Raw genomic sequence first — 20,610 nt, 5'->3', positions numbered from 1 at the left:
GCAGACACGGGGACCTAGCCATGTGTTCCTTTGATTCGGCTTCCCTCAGCCCTCCATCCTACGCTGTGCAGGGAATGCTCTGCTCCATGTCTCCCAAACTTCAGAAGCCTTTTCCAGTCTCATTCCAGCAAAGCCACGGGCTAAAGCACTTTTCTCCCTGTTGAGCAGAGGGGTCAACCAAAGGGGAAAAAGTCCTTTCATCTCTGGGTTGACAGAAAGTCAGCAACACACTGGACCCGCCCCTATGCCCTACTGCGGCTGTGTGTCTGTGTAGGCAGATCCCCCAGCAACACAGCCTCCCTGACCTGCAGGCTGACCCTCGGGATTATACAGACTGGAATTGTTTTCATGTGTGCGACAAGTTGACTGAGCTCGGGGTTGGGAGGCAAATCCCCAATCTTTCCCCTCCTTTCTTTTGCTTTCCTTTTTGCCTCAGCCGGTTATTATTTTACTGGGGAGGGAGGCAAAGAATGCTACAGTCCAGGCAGAGTGGCTTGTTCTGCCTCCCAACTTCTACCCCTGATGGGATCACCTGAACCCTCCCATGTCAGGACCCCAGAAGACCCATATGGAAACTTTTGGATCTAGGAAGGTCCAAAAGGGATGCCCAGGTACCCCTCACCTGCATGGGTAGGGCTTGGCAGATCTGTGCTCTAGCTTTGCAGAGCTGGATCTCTAAAATCCTGGGCTTGGGATTCAAGCGCCTTCACTCCCTGGCCCCAACCTTGCAGGGATGTAGGGACCCAGCATCCTTTTGTATCCATTCTGTTTTTACTGATGGTCTGCCCTCATGTCTCAGCTCCTATTGTGACCCCCAAGCCTCATGTACCAGTCCTGCATCACTGGGTCCTAACAACATTGGATCTTCCCATTCCCAGTTCAAATGTCCCATCTTCCTGCCTCCTCCACAGGGTACCATCTCTTCCCATTCGGATAGTGTTTCCCATCTTAGTTTTACTTATTTAACACGTATTTATATCATGCCACCTGTGTGCCTGCACCTCTCCTAGGAGCTTTGATAAAATAATTCAATCCTTATGGCTGCCTCATGGAGTGCCACCACCCCAGGGTACAGGTAAGGAAATGCAGAAGGCCACTGACAGGAGTCTTGCATTGGGGTTCTTATGCTACCCTTGAGCTCAGTGGATCTCAAACACTTTGAAACTGAAACCTTATCAACAGGCTGGTAGGGGGAGGGGCCTTTCTGCCCAGGCTCTGAGAGAATGAGAAGAGGAAGATGAGGGAGGTGAATGAGGGTAACCTGGGGAAACTAAGTTGGTACCTTAACCAACTGCCTACTCTTCCTTCCCTGCTCTGCAGGGGTGGAGATGGGTAGGCACTCAGGCCAGACTGCTCTGCATCATCTGACGCTAGGCCCCTGACAGACTCAGGGCCAGCTCTCCTGAAGCCCTCAGACCTTGTTTCCCTCGGCAGCCTCCCCTCTGCCTGAGGCTCCAGGCTGGCTGTTTAATGGATCTCCACAACACTGTAGCAACTGCCCTTAAATAAATGATGGCTCCTGCAGAGCTCTCCTTGCTGGCCCCTGGAGAATTTGGGGGTTTGTTTATTTAAGAAGTGATTCTTTCTCAAGTCCTTCTTGAGACTAAACCAAAGACGCCCCTCCCAACCCACCCCTGCAAACAGCCACTAACAAAACTGAGGCCTTAGGACCCCCCACCTCGCTGATAAGGCCCTCCGTGCTGAGGAATGAGACAGAAGACTAGGCTTCCAAACAGAAGTGTTAACTGTGACAGGTACCTCTTCCCACATATTCCGGGAAGACAGGTAGAGCTGGCCGATGGACTTTGAGGTCTCTAGGATCCTAAAATAGCCACAGCAGTGAGCCAGCTCCAGGGCTTCCCGGACTCTGATGAGCACACCTGCCACCTGGGGATCCAAAGTGGATGCCGATAGTCAGGGCTGGGGTGGGGCCCCCATTTTCTGCATTTGGGGCAGTCTGCTGATTGCTTCTGCTGCTGGTGTGAGCAATATTCTCAGCCACTCCACAGGATAGAAACCACCAGAACCCAGTGACCTGGCTTCACCTGGGGGAGGCACAGCCAGCATAACCAAAGGTTCGGAAGGGGTATTATTGAGCACCCATTCCATGTCATGGCTGGAGACAGAGGGACAATCTATCTGGCATTGAGGGGTCTCCCTAAACTCCCTCAAAGATCAGCCTTGATATGAGGCTTCATAGCCTCTGAGTGTTCCCCAAGGCCTTTGTGGCAAAGGCTTGGTTTCCAGTGTGGCACACCTAAAGTGTCTACAGCCTTCCAACGGTGTTTTGTTCTGTTTTGCTTGAACTCAGACTAGAATGGAAGTCAGGCTAGAGTGGAAGTCTTTGGGTCACTGAAACATGTCTTTGGAGGGAATTATGGGGCCACGAAATGAGTGGTTTTGCTCTGCCACACTCCCCACTTCTCCCACATGCCCCTCCCCCTATTATTCAGGACCTTATCACACGTACTCAGGCAACAGGGGTCCAGCTGACCTCATATGAAAACTTCTGAATCTAGGATCCAAAGTCAACTTTGTGTCTTATTAATTGTGGCATCCAGGGTCTGTCCTAGTCAACTGACTCAGGCTGAGTACCTGTCCCGCATCAGAGCAGAGGCACCTGAGGTGGGGTGAGCTGGGGCCTCTTGCTGAGGTACCACAGTGGGCAAACAGCAGGGCAGAGATCCCTGCTGGAATATGTGAAGGCTGCAAAGCCTGTGGATTTTTGTATGTGGCCTCTCATGAGGTGAGGAGCCAGAGGCAGAGAAAGCATCACACACTGGACAGAACTAGACACATAGGTACCCGAGCCTTAGCCCCTGGCTCTCACTCCCTGGCATCTTGTATGAAACTAAAGATAAGCACAGGACATTTCCAAGCTTGCTCACCATTCTTCAGACTCTTGGGGTCTGTGACAATAGGATGCCCTAACCTTGCCATTCAGGGAGAGTAAGCGGGACCCAGAAATAGAATAACAGGAAAGCAGATACTTAGGTGACTGAACTTCCAGAGTATGACATGGCTCCAAGGAGAGAGGAGACTACCACAATCCTCACCGCCCCCCCCCCCCCAACTAGGGTGGACTCTCTGAGCAGGAGATCTGTGTGGTCACTCTAGGCTTTTGGTTTAACGCTCCCTGACATCATCTTAAAATTCATAACCATTTCCCAGCAAGGGGCTGCATTGCCATCTTGTGCCAGGCCCTGCAGATGAGGAAGCTGGCCTGGCCTGCCCTGCCAGTGAGCAAGCAGACAGACCCTCTTCTAAGGAATCTCCCATGGAGCTGTGACTGTGTAGCACTGAGCCAAGCAGACAGAGTCTGTGGAGCCGGCTGCTGCCAGCCCAGAAACCCGTAGAGTCATAGGCCTGGACATAGGAAATCATGGGAGAGGGAAGAGAGCAAGAAGGGGCCTTCTGAGGGGAGTGACAGGGGAGTCCTTGTCCTCTAGGTTGGTCTGCAGTGATAGACTAACCGGGTGGTCAAGGCTGGGTTATTGTGTGGGGAGATAAAAGGGAAGAAGCTGTCTCTCAGGGCCTTGCCTCTCTGAGGAAACCTCCCTGAACAAGCCCCAAGGGCAGGGTGGATGGGCACAGCTGTGCAGGCCTGTCCAGGTCCTGGTGGACTCGTGACCAAGCCCTTCATTTCCCTTTTGGGACTGGTCAAAGGGGAAAGGACAGGCCATGTGGCTATGTTCTGGCCTGGCAGTCCCAGGTGTGGGGGAGGGGATGCTCCCTCACCCCCATGAGGAACCCATGCCAGACATTCATTGCTCAGGGGCCTCCTTCCCAGGAAACAGGTGCTGGCACTGGGCGCAGCTGAGAGAGGAATGTGAGCTTGTGGCAGGGCAGGGTGGGAGAGGTTTCCTCAGCCCAGGACATTCTAGAAAGCAGTGTGGCAAGGAGCTGGGGGCATCTGGAGACCAGTGAAGAGTAGGAGGCCTCACCCAGGATGCCTGGTCTAAGGTTAGATGCTAAGAGCTCAATGTACCAGTACAGGAGATAGAGTAATGTGTGTTTCATTGGGGGGGGGGGGGGTCTCTTGTGTATGTGTGTTTGTGTGTGTATGTGTGTGTATATGTGTATGTGTTTATGTGTGTGTATGTGTGTCTGCATGTGTGTGTGTGTATGTGTATGTATGTGAGTGTATATGTGTATGCATGTGTATGTGTGTATGTGGACATATGTGTATATGTGTGTATATATGTGTGTGCGAGTGTATATGTGTATACATGTGTATGTGTGTGTATATATATTTGTGTGTATGTGAGTGTATGTGTATATGTGTATGCAAGTATATGTGTGTGTATGTGTGTATGCATGTGTATGTGTGTATATGTGTATTTATGTGTATGTGTGCATATGTATGTGTGTATGTGAGTGTATGTGTATATGTGTATGCATGTGTATGCATGTGTATGCATGTGTATGCATGTGTATGCATGTGTATGCATGTGTATGCATGTGTATGCATGTGTATGCATGTGTATGCATGTGTATGTGTGTGTATGTGTGTGTGCGCGCATGCACGCAGGTATCTCTTCTCAAGAGTTAGCCAACCTCCTTGCTTTTTGAGACAGACCCTCTCACTTGGCCTGGAACTGACCAAATAGTCCAGGCTGTCTGGCTTGCGAGCTTCAGGGGACCCCCATGTCTCTGCTTCCCCAGCACTGGGGTTACAAGTGCATACCACTATGTCCAGCCTTTTCATGTGGGTTCTGGGGCAGGAACTCGGGTCCGTATGCTTCCCTGGCAAACGCTTTACCAAACGAGTCATCTCCCGGCTCTGCTGAGGGTCTGTTCATTGGATAGCTCTGTCTCTGTGTGTGCTTCCCAGCTGCAGCCAAGCATTAGGCTCTGGGAATGTGTTCTTCACCAGTGGGTGGGTCAGGAGGACTCTTGCCTTTCCTGCCCCCCACCTACCTCTAAAGAGACCACATTCCCATGGATAGCCTATAACTTTGCTCTGGCTGGGGCCATGGGCTCCAAAGAGAGTCCAGTAACTCTGTTGCATGGGTGAGCTGTGAGTTTTCAGTATCTTCTGCACCAAATTGACTGACCCACTCTGTTCTTTGGGATGGCAAGGGCCAATTCATGAGTACATGTGGATGTGAAGGACTTCCCAGGACGAGGGAGCCCGGGTAGCATGAGCAAGTACGCAGGACAGCCATCACCACGTTTTACCCTCTAGATGAACAGCCTTTCCTGTTTTCATTTTTTACATCTCTAGAGTCGGAATGCACCTAATAGATTATATAGCCCCTCCCCGGCCCCTTTCCTCTCCTGGGGACATGTAAAAGCATAACATTTCTTACCGTTGTCTTGTCCTGAATCAAAGATAGGCCAGTGATGATGGCTATGTTGGCTATGATGGTTCCTGCCATATTGCATGTTCCAGTGTGCACTGACTGACGTGTGAGCTGACTTCTAGAGTGATCTGTGTTGGGGAACACATGTGGAGACCCCTCCCCAGATTTAAAGGACAGGAGGGATCAGCACAAGGTCATAGGCACAAGCTACATAGTCTGGATGAGTCCTAGTAGTGACTTTTAGAGAAATCCCAGCTATGCACAAACAGGGCAGGAATGTTGCTAGTTGTGCTAGACTCCAATACTAAAGCAGACACTCCCGCCCCAAAGCCTCTGTATATGAGGAAGTTCACTCATGTGCTTCAAACCTACATTGAACAGATGGGGAAACGGAGGCTTGGCTAATTTAGTTAGGGTAAATCAGACTCTTGAGTGGCAGAGCTAGGCTAAGTTGCAGACTGGTTATGGGAATGTAGCCTCTTTAAATTGGGTAGAAGGCAGGAAGGGCGACGGGCCTGAGACACCCATGAGTGGAGAACACAGACCCAGAGCCTAATGCTTGGGATGGTCCCTGAATCTATTTGCTCACAGGCTGGGTGACTCTGGGCAACTTTCTAGAGCTCTCTGTGCCTCCATTTCTTGATTCATATTATGGGGCTAACATATCTCCTCACATGGGAGGGGTCTAAGTAGGGAAGTCAGCCAAGGCATTTGGAAGGGAGCCTGGTGGGGAGGCAAAGGCTCTGTCTATAGAACCTATTCTTAGCGCACCCTAATTCTGGGCATCCCTGGATGTGAATTATGTAGGAGAATGTTAGGTTCTCTGAGTTCTGCTCTGGAGCCTCGTGTATCTGGGGTTAAGCTTGGGTGGCAGAAGTGAACCTAAGAATGTCCGTGAGGAGCCAGGAACTTCACCAATAAATCACAGGGCTCCTAAAGTAAAAAAAAAAAAAGGTAGCCCATGACCTAATTCTGTTGATGTGCCCATCTTGCACAGGGAATGGGCCAAGGAAGAGGGACCAGAAAAGCCTTAGTCCTGGTTGGCTGGTTGGCTCCCAGACTAGAAAACCAGAGTGTGTAGCCTGTAAAGAGGGCTGGAAACCTCCCAAACCAGGAACTTAAATAAGCTTTTTGTTTGTTAAGTCGATTAGCTCGGGTATTTGGTTACAGCATTGGAAAACTGACTAACATACGCACTAAGAGCAAGAACTTTCTGAGGAAATAAAGAAGACCAAGTTGTACCTTACCAGAGTACAAGGCCACAGGCCTTACGGTTCAGGTGTTAATAAGCCGAGCTCTTCAGTGGAAGCAGACACAGTTCATCTAGATAGAAGGGACTTAGTCACAGCTGTAACATCCCTATTCTTGTGAAACTTCTATACTAGGCCTCCTCCGAGTTTGTCCCTGGGCCAGCATCAGTGTCAGAACTTGTTAGAAATACAGAGTTCTAGGTCCTACCTCTGACCTGCTGGGTTTGAAACTCTGGGGATGGGATCCTGAAAAAGCCCTTCAATGGATCCACCACTCCTAGCCACCTTACTTCATAACCAGACTGATGGGTCCTGAGACTGCAGAGAGAATGGCATAGCTTCACCTGTTCCATCCTGTCTGCTCCAATCTCCAGGGCCTGGCACCATATCAAGTCTGAGCACCCTCCCCTCTCCTGTCCATCAGAGTCTAGGAGGCCCAGCTTGGTCCTGTCTGGACTCAGCCAGTGCCCCCGGGGTTCCTCCCCAGAGGAGAGGGAAAGAAACTGAACCGAAAGCCTGTTCTCCACACTCAGTGCTGGGCATTCCAAGTTTCTGGAGACACAATGCATTCTAACATTGCAGGCGAGGTGGCAGGCCAGGGGGTGTGAACAATAGGCCGTGTGTTCCCCCCCACGCCTTCCTTCAGCCTGTTCTAGAACCAGGGCTACATCGGGAGACCGAGCCATCAAAAGCAGCACTATCCAATGGCTGGTTCTGTTTGCCTCTGCTCAGGCCAAGCATCCCCTTCCTCTCTTCCTGGTGCTGTTCATATCCCTTTTACCTGATGGCTTCCAGAACTTTCTAGGTTTTCCATTCAGCATAGTTTAAGGAGAAAGACATTCAATGCCAACCCCCCTCCCCACCACCACCCCACGCCGCCAGTCCTTTGCTTCTCAGGCCAAGGGGGATGGGCAGTGGACAGAGTTCTCTGGCACCTGAAGCCCCAGCCCGCAGCATCCTTCTCTCGTGGCTGCTCTCTCTTCATTACTCCAATCACATCAACTCTGACAGGCGCGTATTTATTACTGTCCTGACGACAGCCATTTCTCACCCAGTGATGCGCAGACTGATAATGAGCTTGGAGCAGATCTAATGAGGAAGTCCCCCGGCCCTCCCCGGCAGCCTGGCCTGACACTGCCCATCTGACAACCCCCCGGAAGTAGAAACCACACCCAGGCAGGGAGAGAAGACTGAACAGAAACATCCTGGCTCATAATGCTGAGTTGAGCTCTATGTTGCCCACAGAGAGGAGGCAGAACACAGAGGTGATGGGCAGTAGGCATAAACCCTGGCCATAGTCTTGTTCCTTTCTGGCTTCCAAGACCTTGTGCCAGGGCAGCAAGAGACAAACAATGGTGTTGGCTAGGCTGGCTGCCAGGCAGGAAATGGGAGGCTGGACTGACATTTTGGGGGTCTGGTTCCCAAAGCACAGGATGTTCAGAGAAGTCAGGAGGAGATCAGGATGGGAAGAGAGCTCAGTCAGTAAAGTACATGCCTTGCAGGTGTGAAGCCCTAAATTCGATCCCTAGAAACACATGAAAAAGCTGGGCAACCCAGTAATCCCAGTGCTGAGGAAGCAGAGACAGGTGGGTCCTCTGGGCTCACTGCAGGTCCCTGTCTCACAAACAAGATGGACAGCTCCTGAGCAACAACACCTAAGGCCTCTCTACTTGCCTGCATGCATATTTGCACATGTACCCATATGAGCATGCATGCACACATATGTGCACCATGTGAACATGCATGCATATACATGTGCAGATGCACCCACATGAACGTGCATGCAAACACTGTGCATATGTACCTATATAAGCATGTGTGCACATGCATATACATGTGTGCAAGCACACCTATATGACCACGCATGAACACGCATGTGCACATGCACCCCTATGAACATGCACACACATGTGCACCATATGAACATGCATGCATACATAAGTACACCATATGAAAATTTATGCATCTGCATGTGCAACTGCACACATATGAACATGTATGCATATATATGTGTGTAATCACACACATATGACCATGCATGAACACACATGTGCACCTATGAACATGCACACATGTGTGACCATATAAACATACATGCATACACATATGCACATGCAGTCATATAAACGTGCATGAACATACATCCACATATACATCGGGAACAGATAGATGACAGAACCATGTTAGAAGCACTTAGCTAGTGCTGGCTGTCCAGGCAGAGCTCGGTGCTCAGAGCTACCACAGAGAAGAAACTATAGTGAAGACTGCTTTGCTGGAAGATGTTCTTTTCTAGAAGACAAATTCAAACATGCCATGGAGAAGCTACATATTAGGCTGTTATCAGCTGTGCAGGTCTTAGGGTGAATGTTTTTACTGGATCTTTTCATAAAACCTCAAATTTATGTGAGCAACTTTCTCAGACATGCCATTTGCCCTTCATCTAGACCAATAAGAAAGTTGGCCAGAAAAATATTAATGTTGCCAGCACTGAAGATCAGAGAGAGCTGGTTACTTGCCAAGGTCACTTGACTTGGAAGAGACGATGCATACAGATCAGTGGCTTTCAGGTCAATGTCCTTGTCACCTCAGGTCCTCTGGAAGGCACCCATACACCTGCCAAGGGTCCTCTTCACCACTAACTTGGCTGGATTTGGAGTTACCTAGGAATTACACCTCTAGACTTCCCATGAGGATGTTTCCTAAAAGTGGAGAGGGAAGCCCCACTCTGTTATTTTGTCTTTTTTTTTTTTCAGAGCTGAGGACTAGACCCAGGGCCTAAGCAAGCGCTCTACTACTGAGCTAAATCCCCAAACCCTGACACCCCGCTCTAAATGTGGGGCCACACATTCATCAGCCACAGGATGGAGTCTTGGACCAAACACAAAGAAAAGAAGCTACGTGCCGGCATTCATCTCTCTGCTTCCTGACTACAGAGATGATATGACTAGTTGTCCTTAGCTCTTGTCATTATTAGGAAGCCACTGCACAGGACTGTCCCTTCAAACCATGAGTCAAAACAAACCCTTCCCTAAGCTTTTGTTCATTGAGAATTTTGTCATAGCAATGAGAAAGTAACTAATGCAAAACTATTTATTGCTCCCTATCCCCAAGGAGTCTGGAGTCTTCCTCATTGCTTGGCTCCAAAAGCTTCTGCACCAACGCTTCTGATTGGCTCATCCAGTCTCAATCCAAAAAAAAAAAAAAAAAATGAGAAAGGAGAGGCCCGGAGATAAGCCCTCCAGTGGCCTGGGGCACCTGGCAGGGATGACAACCTGATGCAGGTGGTTACCCTGGCCCACAGCCCGATGTGTGACTCAGTTGCTTTAGAAGGTTCCAGAAATTTGAACATGAAACTGGTTGGAATAGATATGTCAGGTATTTTAGAATTTTCTGGAAGATGTGACCCAAGAAATCATCTAATTTAAGTTTTCCCATATAGCCCCCAGAGGTCCAGGAAGCCATGGGGAAAGATACAATAGACAACTCAGCCAGTATCATCTGGCTTTAAAGCTAGTCTCTGTGTGTTGAAATGGATTCAGATACACTATGGAATGGTATGCAAACTTCTATTTATTTAGCAAATAAAATCCTAGCAGGAAAGCTTATGTGAATGGACAGTCTATTTGGGTCATTAAGCCAGACCCCTTTAGGGAGAATCCACCCTCTTCCACCATGGCAGCCATCTTGAAAAAAATTTGGAACTGCCACCAATGTCCCTCCCCCTTCCCAGAGTGGACAGACACCTTAGCCACAAGGGTCAAAAAGCCTGGCCGAGAGGGACCCAGTGAGTCCTGACATCCCAGTGAGGATGTCAGTGGAGGCCTCTGGTATCATCCACTTTTTCTCCTCTCTGGCTTCATAGAATCTGGGCTTGGCCTTTAAAGGGTTAAGTTTATTAATTGGGAAAAGTAATTGATGTCTAATACCTTCATCCTTGTTGATGAAGTGTTATTATCTAGACTTAAGGAGTTTGTAATTAAAGAAATCAGTCTCATACACACATTACAAGATCAGTCAGCATCAACAAGGCCAAAGAGGACGGGCACCCAGCATGTAGGCTTACTAAAGAAAAAAAGGAATCCAGCCTGCGGGCACCCTGAGGGGAAGGAGTATCCAGTCTGTGGGGCCCCTGATAGGAGGACCCCCAGTCCTTAGTTATCTAGAGAGGACTGGATATCTAGCTTCTTGGTTCTTCAAGAGAACAGGGCATCTCTAGCTTGTGGGCATCCAGAGAGGGTGGGGTACCAATGCCTGGGTGTCCTGAGAGGACAGAGCATCCAGACCGAAGTCATCCTGCAGGGACAGAGTACCCTGTCCTCTCACTAACTAGCCTGTAGGCATCCAGACATGATGGGAACCCAGCTTGAGGGCACCTCGAGAGGATGGAGCACCTGGCCTGTGGGTGTCTTGAGAGTGGGAATATTGGGGCCTGTGCTGGTTCAGCGTTGGCTTCACACGAGACTTTGGGGGAAGTAGGATCTGAGTTAGTGGAGAAGACTGAGAGTTCACAGGCTCCTTGGAGGAGAAGCTGGCCTGAACATGGATTAGAGTGTGTATACAGGAACAGGGAGGGGAGGGACCGGGTGGTGACTCATGGGGTCCCTGCACTCAGAACCTATGGTGAACTGCCTGTGGCTGAGCTCATGGAGAACTGAAGAAAGCTTGGGCCTTTCCATAGAGGGAGAGGTGGATGCCTTCCTAGTCCCTGTGCCTGAAACGCTGGGGGATGCCTCACTGGAGACTGTTTTTTAATCCCCTGGACCTGTAGGTCCGAAGCAGAGTGGCAAGTAGTGCCTGTGGGGGCCATCTTGCCTAGATCAAAGGCAGTGCCCTGGGAAGCAGCTGACCTACATTGCAATTCTCTCTTTCTCTTATTCTCTCCATTCCAATCCTCCGTCCCCATCTCTCTCTTTCTCACCTGCCGGTGTGTGTGTGTGTCTCCCCACCCATCTGTCTGTCCATCTGTCTGTCTGTCCGTCCTCCACCAGTGCTGGGGACCAAACCAGGGGCATTGTATATACCATCATCTCTTTTTCTCAGATCAAGTGATCTTTGCATGTTTATTGGATGGTAACAATATTAACATTTATGTTTTGTTCATTCCTTCATTTGTTTGTTTGTTTTGGTTATCCTCCATGGGTTGGGCTGAAGAGCCACCCGTATCAACTTGACATTTTATGAAAGGATCTAGTAAAAGCACCGACCCTGAAGTTTGCACAGCTGTGAACAGCTGACTCTGTAGGCTTTCTGGGGGGCATGTTTGCATTTTAGGCTAGAGACTATGAGTATCTTAGCCTAATAAATGGCTGGTGCAGAGGTTTAGATGTCACTGGAAGCCTGTGGAAGACAGAAGAAACAGAAGTCTTTGGGGCCAGGGTACCTGCTTAATCCCAGACCCAAGGTTTATCTTGTTTTTCTCCTATCAAGATGAAGAAGCAGTAAAGTGAAGAAGCCTGTATTCTAGGTGCTTAGCCTATCTCATTAACTCTGGTCACAGCAAGCAACGAAGATAGGACTGTTATTGCCACTTTACAAATAAAGAAACCGAGGTACATACAGTCTCTGTGAGTTTTCCAAAGTTGCCCAGGCAGTGAGCGATAAGAAGAAACCAAGGGTTTCACCCATGATTGAGGCCCCTCAGCAGTCTGTGTTGCCCGAGCTGGGCCTCTGATGCTTTGCGCTGTGTTGGTGGCTACAGTTTAGAAAGATAAGGAGAATTTGGCTTAACTGACTGTGAGCTCACGCTATACAGTGGCAATCCAAGCCTTTGGGCACTGGACCATATCCCTCCCATCACCTGGATTCTAAATCACGTATTGACAGCCTCCCTGGTCTGCATCTAATGTTGCCCAGAGGGGTTCCTAGAGTCCTGGCTTCAATAGCCCCTCAAGTTTCCCCATGTCCACCACAGAAGCTCAGTCCCCTATGTGAGCCACATGCCAGTAATATTTCCTTCTCCCCGAATGATCACGGCATCAAAATTTAATGGCTCCTTTGGGCTACTAATCGCTTCCCTAGTTGGCATGAAATTTTAATTGTTTTTCTTCCCTCTGTCCTCCCCCATCCCAAGCCCTGTTTCATTTGGGAGATTTCTGTGGAGCTTGGTCACTGGCAAGCCAGCCACCAAAGCCTCAGGAGACGTGTAAAAAGCTCCTCCAAGAGCTCTGGGATGCCCCAGGCAGGGGATGGAAGGAAGGAGAGAAGGAATCTTGAATTCTGCCAAGCTCATGCCTTGTGAGAATATGACAGGGCTGGAGGCCAAAGCCTGGAAGAAGAGGGAAAGGAAGTGGAGGAGGAGGTAAGAAGAGGGATGATGATGATAAGGAGGAGGCAGAGGAGAAAGAGAAAGAGGAGGAAGAGGAGGAAGAGAAGGAAACCCACAGTTGCCCCTAAGTTTTGCTGCCCTCCCTAGACCAGTCCTGCCTCCTGACAGCACAGCAGACTGAGCATCTCCCAGACCAATGTTGAGTTTCACTGAGAAGAAGAGGATGCCAAGGGGCAGCCTGTGGCAATGGCAAGAAGGCACACATTAGGATCACAGAATTCTTGAATCATGCTAACAGTTTGATGTTTCAGCTAGATCATCTGGGCAGTTAGCTTTGCTGAGTTTCTCTATTTTACTCCCTTGATATTGGGTGGGGCCATAGTCAATGCTGGCCAATGGCTATAATGAGAAGGACTGATGTCTTTGGATGTTGACACGGCTTGTCTTGTCTCCTCTCCTCTACAGGATCCTGTGCATCACATACAGTGCATCTAGATACAGGTAGGCATCACCCCAAACTTTTCATCCTGCTTTTCTGATCCTGTATCCCATGAGGGTAGAGGATAGCTGGCAGGGACTCAGAAGGGACCCCAAAGCTATTCAAACTTCAAGCCCAGGCCTGCTAGAGGCAGCTTCTCTGGCAGAGCCAGAGCCAAGAATGTCTGGGAAAGAGTACCAGAACGTCTGAGCAGGATTATCCGTCAGTGGCAGCCGAGAACCACCAGCAATCAGCAAAGGCTACAACTGTTGGGGACAGGCTCTTACTCTGGGGTGCTCTGCTGCTTACTACAAGGAAGTCTCCACAGATCCAAGGAGACCACAGGCACTAAGGAGCCATTCATCCATGCCAGACTGGAAGCTGGAGAAGTAGGCAGGACCAGGTAGCAAGAGGAAGCATCATTCATTCATTCATTCGTTCATTCATTCATTCATGCATGCATGCATTCATTCATATTCATATGTATTTGTTGAGCCCTTGTGTACCAGGCACTGCTCTCGAGGCTGGGAATTCAGGAGTGAATACAAGAGAGAAACTGATACACGAAAGACCAGCGCTAAACCAACCGTCAACTCAACACACTGGGAGAGAGGTGCCCTGCAGAAAGAAGTGCAGAGACAGCGGTGCCTGCTCTGAGATGCCACAGCATAGGAGTTTTGAGGTGGGACATCAGCTGAGTCCTAGCAAGTTGGGTGTCAGTAACTGTCGGAATGCTAGAGGCAGTTAGAGGCCAGCATTCAGAGAGCTCTGAGGACACAAGGCTCTGCAGCGGTATGAGTGAGTGGGGTGACCTGGTGAGGGAGCAGAGGAGGTTCTCAGCCATCCTTATAGCCACGGGACCAGAACATTCTATGCCTCCGAGGCTTATCAAGAGCACCTACAGAGTTATTTGTATAATCTTACTCACCAACCAAACCACCACAAGGAGCTAGATGTCGCCTGTCTTTCCCTCACTTCAGAGACAGGAAGTAGGCTCAGTAGCCCAGTTCAGCATCACTTTTGATGGAAGTGGGGACAGAAAGGGGCTGACCCAAGTTGGGAACTCCTGGTCACCGGCAGATCTCAGCATCAGGAGGGTTTTGCCAGGCTCCTGGCTCAGTCATGGCTTGGTTCACACTCCCTTCCCTGAGTGTGCCCAGAGAGGTGCCAATTTTCTCTGTCCCGTCTGGGGTGGGGTCCTGGGCAGCCCTGACACTACTTCACCCAGCAAGGCTCCCTGGCTCTGCCTCTGCCCAGCATGAGGACATCAGGGGCTGGTAAGTGTTGTGTAGCTAGGGACGTCTCAACAACCGGCTTGTTTTCCTTTCCATTACAGGCAGTAGACGGATCTGCTGCTGGCCCATTTGTTGCTATTGGCATCCCAAGGCCCCAAATTACAGTGACTAATTCTTACCACTTAGGGAGCTCCAGGGGCCTCTGCAATAATGTGTTGCTGGATGGGGGTGGGGGGTTAAAGTGGATAACCCACAACTGCTCAGTAACCCCGTGTCAATGCCAGCTACAGCTCCTCACTCCCCCAAAGGGGCCAGGAGTCAGGGAATAGGCTTCCTGCCAAGCAGGGAACCCATTAAATTCTAGAATAACCAACAATGTCCATACAATACAATTCTTTCATCAACACGAGGCAATGTCTAACAGCTTCAAACTTTACAGTAACGCGCCCTCCATTGCATGAAGGTATGAAAGCGCTAGCCCTACATCTGCAGGTAGAGGAGAGCTCTGGATAACTTCCCAGGCATCCTTTGAACCCCTAGGACAGAAAACAAGCCCATTCTCTTTTTCCTTTAGCTCAGAGCCCAACTGTGTCCTAGGGAACAAGGTCAAATATGTTCCGATATGCAGTTTAACACACCATCTTAAAGCCAGCCGTTGAGGTCCTGCTTAAACACCGGTCTGCTGTAAAGGATTTGGCCTCCTTCCCAGCCTCCCTTCCCTGATGGAATGAGGTTCCTGGCCCCTACTCCCGCCTTCCAGTAGAGGACGTAAGGGAGAGGTGGTCGATAAATATTTGCCAAGCAAGTGCATGAGAGTTTCCACAGCAGGTGCAGGCTGCCTGCAGGATTTAGCTTCTGCCTCTGAATCCAGAGTGACCCCACCCTACAAAAGGGGGAACTTCTGCAGCCAGAGGCAGCAAGAACCAAATTCCATCACTCATCTCACCATACCAAGAGTTTCCAGACACCCCCACCCCCACCCCCACCCCCAACCCCAGACTGACATCAAGGGATACGCAGGGTAAGAGATGAACGGGTGGAAGAGATGTGGATGGGGAAGGATTGTTTCCCACCACAAGCTCATGCTCCTGTGGAGCTTTTGACAGCTGAGCCCCGGGCAAGCATGACACTAGGCCTCCTGGTAATTAGCAAGAGGCCCTGATCAATAAGTTATTTTTTGCTGTCAGTAATTAATAATTACAGCTTAGCCACACCATGTAATTAAACTTTCATCCCATTCCCCCGTGTGCTGTTTGGCTTTTACCGTGATTAGCTCCCAGCACTAAACTTTCTCCCTTTGGGACTCTCCAGGAGCTTCTGGGACTGGAGATTCTAGGCCTCTGTCAGGGTTTCCTCACTGTCTGGTTCATTCAACCACACTGTCTTCTTGTTCTACGCCCCTCAACCCTGGGTGCAATTCTATTGGGGAAAAAAAAAAAAAAAAAAAAAAAAAAAAAAAAAAAAAAAAAAAAAAACCTCCTAGAATGGCTGGTTTGGCAGGCCCTGCCCTCCTCCCAGCAGTTTGGGCCAGCCTGGATACCTTCTAGCAATGACCAAGCTCACTAGCATATGAAAAATTCTCGAAAGCACTCAGTAATTCAGGCTGCCAGGATCAGGGAATGGTGGAGATCTACATGTGACTAGTTCCTGGGAGCTCTGAGCATTAAGGACCACTCCAGGAAATCTCTGATGTAGTCAAAAAAGAAACTTTGCAGACCCCTCACTCACTCCCTCCTTCCCTCTCTCCTCCCTCCCTCCCTCCCTTCCTCCCTCTCCCCCCTCTCTGTGTGTATGTGTGTGTTTTGAAGGACTTGCAGGGGCCTCTCCCTGGAATCCCTCTAAGCCATGCCAAATCTGCAAAAGAGGGAGATATTGTTCCCAAGGTACAAATGGGGAAACTGAGGCCTCCAGCGGCTAAGAGTCTTGCAGAAATATCTCTGCAGCTGTCTTTGCCAGATCATGAGAGCCCTTTCCCCTCTTTCTAGTTTGGGAGGGAAGGCCTTTCTAATGTGATTACTGCATTTTGTCTGGGAAATGAGCTGATTTTGGGGAGAAACGGCCAAATGATAGTTTTCGGTACAACCAGGTAAAGTAGCTTAGTGCAGCATTTGGAAAAAGAAGTAGGCAAAAGTCTCCATAATACCCCACAGGAGTAACCACAGGCCACTGGTTTCAAAGGAGAAGCAGCTGCTGGGTGTCTCAGTGTGTGCCATGTCTGCAGGACAGATCCTATGTGGTCAGAGAGACGCTGGAGGCTTTAACCATCCTCAAAGGAGTAATGGCAGGAACTTAGAGGCAGAAAAACTAACCCCAAAGTAGATTAAAAAAAAAATGACCCTGTGCCCTAACCTCACCCCTTGGATAGCAGCCCAGCATTGCCCCCAAGGTGGAGTCCAGAAATTTTCTTCCCATAATTCTCTGCAGGGCGACAAATGGAAGGAGGGGGGCAGTGGTGGCAAGCAAACATGCGAAGAGCCAGAGACCATAATCAGAGCAGAAGAGGCTTGGGCAGCCCTGCATTGAGAGAAAACAGCTAACAGTGTGTTTGTGTGTGTGTGTGTGTGTGTGTGTGTGTGTGTGTGTGTGTGTGTGTGTAGGTGTCAAAAAGTGCTTCTCTGATCCTGTCAGTAGAATGAAGCTCTTCCTCAGAGAGACATGGAAACGAGGAAGCCGTAACTTCAGTAAGACACTGGCATCTTGGCTTCAGGAGCATGGGCAGCTGTGGGGGTGGCTGGGACATGACCACACTAAAAGGTGCTCTGGAGACTCCCCAAGGGCCTGGTCCCAGATGGGAGACCAATTGGTGAGCTCCCTGCCCCTCCAAGTCAAGTTACAGAGTCATGGTGGAGTCTGCACGAAAGGGGGGGGGGTAGAGAGGTCCAGACAAGCTACTCCTCAGAAACCCCTCCCTTTATGGCCATCTCAGAACAAACTGGCCAGGTACCCAGGGTGGAGGACAGCCCATTCCAACTCTGTCAGGGCCACTGTCCTGGGTCCCCACAGTCTCATCCTAGAGGAGAGGCTACAGAGGTACCTGTTAGAGAGAGGGGCTCAGAACTCACCAGGTCTCTATTTGGATACCTATCCCACATATCAGAGTGCTCTTGGGCAAGTCAGTTTGTCGCACAGGGTCTCAGTTTCCCCATCTGTTAAATGGCTACTAGAATTCGATGACCTCTGAGGTCCCTGCCTACTGGAAGATTTTACGATCACTATAAAAATAATAACTTTTATTGCCTTACATTTATGGCGCTCATTAGAAATTTTCGAAGTGCTTTTACCTAAATTGCCTTGTAAAAAGTCCTCTCCTCAGCCCTGTGAGCGACAACTGATCGTTTTCATCTCTGATCTTGGCTCTGAGGACTGCCTGACTTGGGACACAGTGGGACTCTTTTTTTCTGAGGCTCTGGGACCCCAGAAGTGGAGAAAGACTCTGTAGGGGGATTGCAATACTATTCCAGTCCCTCCTGAAGCCCTGCAGCCCCTGGCGTCTCTGTGAGCCTGGAAAGCCGAAGGAAATCTAAAGCCGAACCGGTGAGTCTGGGGATTCAATCTAGACTACTTCTCCTTTTGCCCCCAGCAGGCGCCGCTCGGCCACCACGGTCACCACCAACTGGATCCTCGAACCCCAAACGCAAGAAAGCTCGGATGCAGCCGCCCTAGCTTACCACGACCCTCCAGGGGACCCCAGAGACGTGCGAGCATCCGCTTCAGGAGGCAGGGAGAGACAACCCCATCACACCTCCTTTCAACACATCCACTGAACACCCATTAGTCCTCCATCTCCAGGCTGTCTGCTCTGGGCAGCTACAGATCAAAGCAGCAGTGGCCAGACATCCAGCTAGCAGTGGAAGCTGAAGGCTGGGGCTGCCCTCTGGGTGTGTCGGGGGTGGGGTGGGGGTTGGGTTTACCGCTGTCCTCGCTGCTGGGCTCCAGGACCGTGCCCCCAATCCGCCCCAGCTCCCGCGGCTGGCCAGGCAGCCAGGCGCGGGCTCCCATACGTGGCCAAGCAGAGTAGCTGCTCTTGAGGGGAAATTAAGTTAGCACCCTGAACCCCCATTACGGCTTCTTCCCAGCTTCTGACCGCCCCATCTTCTCGCCCCGAGATCACCCAGTACCTGCCTAGCATGGTTTTGCCCTTCCTTGCCTATGTCAAGCAGGACCAGGAGCTTAGGGAGTTCAGTGGAGCCAAGACGGAATGACGCGACCCCCCTACCCCGGCCCAGAGGGTACCCACAAAGACCCACCTACTGCACCTCGGCTTTTCTCCACCTCCCCCGGTAACCTCACCTTCCCGGTCCACAAAGGCCAGAAGTATCGGGGACACTGCCCCACCCCACAGAGAGCCCCAAAAGTCGAAGAAGCGGGGGAGCATTGAGACGTACAAGAGATGGTCCAGCTTGGGCCAAACGCGGTGTCTTAAGGGGGCACCTCTCTTCCATCCACCCGAACCCCTTCTCCAGTTCCACGTGGAGAAAGTCGCCCGTACCGTACCTTGGGCCCCGGCCGAGTGGATCCGATGCAGGGCCAGTAGAGTCCAGATCGGCAGCCGCCACATGCTGGGCATCCTGACGGAGGGGTCCTCTAAAGTGCCCCCTCTTTGCGAGTTGCTTTATAATCCTGTGGGGTCCCGGGAGACTATGTGGCCAAGTCCTGGACGCTATGCCCGTAGGGGCCGCACCGGCGACCCCAAATGCTTTCTCTTCCTTTTGCGCTGGCGAGGGGAGAGTAGAAAGAGGCCAAGCCTCCTCTTAAACTCGGGGTGCCTGTATTCCTTAGCACCCCGACTCAGTCTACTTCTCGCAGGCAGGACGACCACCTGCGATCCGGCCTAGTCGCTGGATGGGCTCTCGAATGAGAGGACAACTTCAGGAAACTTCCTCCTGGTGGCCACGTTGCCCGCCTCCCGCCCCTCCCCGCCCCCTGGTTGGGTTCTCCCGGGCCGACGTAGTCACCGTGGGTCCAGGCGCCCGGCCCCTGGGACTGGATGCGAGCGGAGCACAGTGGCAGGCGCGGGCGCCCGGTGTCTTTTAGAAGGGGTGCGGGGCTCGGGGGGCGCGGTTAGCATAACGGTCCGAATCTCCCTGGAGCCGAAGTTTTCTTCTCTTCTAACTTTGCAGAAGGCATCTAGCGGGGCCGAGCCACCCTTCCCAGCTCCACGGTCCTCGCGCCCAATTCAGTGATTTCGGGGCTACCTCCCCTGGGGCTTCGGTGCGGGGCTCGCCCTAGGCTCTGAGCACCTCCGGCTAGCAAACTTTGCGGGTCCCACGGCCCGGCGCGCAGCCCCGTGCGCCCATGTCTGCGCCAGCTGCGGGCAGGGATGGATGCCCGGTTCGGGTACCCGGCTGGGCTGCCCGGGTTCCAGCCAGCGCCCGGTCGCCGAGCCTCTTGAGGGCGATCCGGAGGAGGAGACCGGCGGGTCCTGCTTTCCGCCGCACCCGGGATGGAGCTCGGCACCAGCCGCCCCGGGAAAGCCCGGCCGGCAGCCCTGGGATCCGGGGTTTCGGCGCCGCCTCGGCCGCCCGGCGTTTTCGCCCAGCGCGGGGAGCCGAGTCTCCACGGCCGCTCCCGCGCCTCGGCCGCGCCTGCCGCTCGCCCACCTCGGCAGCCTCTGCGTCGCGGAGCCTGGAGCCCTGGGCTGCCCGGGCTCAGCGTCCTAAGAGCCGCTCTGCTGCCGAGCCTGAGAGTCTGCCTGCGCCGAGCCGGAGCTGCGGGGGCAGCGGGAGCCGGGGACGAGCGCGGCGGAGGCGGAGACGCGGAGAGGGGGGCCGAGCGCTACCCCGTGGCCGCGACTGGAGCGCAGCCTGCGCGCAGGGAGGGGGCGGCGGCGGCCCCGAGCCAGGCCCGGGAGCGAGCCCCGCAGAAACCCAATCCGTGTGCGCGGCCGCTGGCGCTTGGCGTCTCCGGGACCCACCGGAGGGCAGTAGTGCGAGCTGCTCTCTCCAGCCTTGTCTTCTAGCTTCAGCCCTCCCTCCCTCCCTCCCTCCCTCCCTCCCTCCCTCCCTCCCTCCCTCCTTCCCTCTCTCGAAGGCCTCATCCAAGTCTCCCATAGGCAGGAGCCCCCAGCACCCCTCTG

At 51.8% G+C, this 20,610-nt stretch overlaps 1 protein-coding gene across 2 annotated transcripts in view; it reads right to left on the bottom strand.

The window, feature by feature from the left end:
• Sdk2 (sidekick cell adhesion molecule 2) overlaps positions 1-20,075 on the bottom strand; it is a 274,696-nt gene extending 254,621 nt beyond the window's left edge. The window contains exon 1 of one of the 2 annotated variants that reach the window (XM_034507500.2): positions 19,029-20,075. In XM_034507500.2, the coding sequence (XP_034363391.1) occupies positions 19,029-19,101 (73 nt within the window). In that variant the 5' untranslated portion in view covers positions 19,102-20,075. The remainder of the gene's footprint in view (positions 1-19,028) is intronic. The other variant, XM_076935522.1, reaches the window with a different exon arrangement.
• Between the last annotated feature and the right edge of the window lie 535 nt (positions 20,076-20,610).

Source organism: Arvicanthis niloticus, chromosome 6 (genome assembly GCF_011762505.2).
Source record: "Arvicanthis niloticus isolate mArvNil1 chromosome 6, mArvNil1.pat.X, whole genome shotgun sequence".
NCBI lineage: Eukaryota > Metazoa > Chordata > Mammalia > Rodentia > Muridae > Arvicanthis > Arvicanthis niloticus.
The sequence above is the reverse complement of the archived record's forward strand: the minus strand, read 5'-3'. Positions and strand labels throughout refer to the sequence as shown.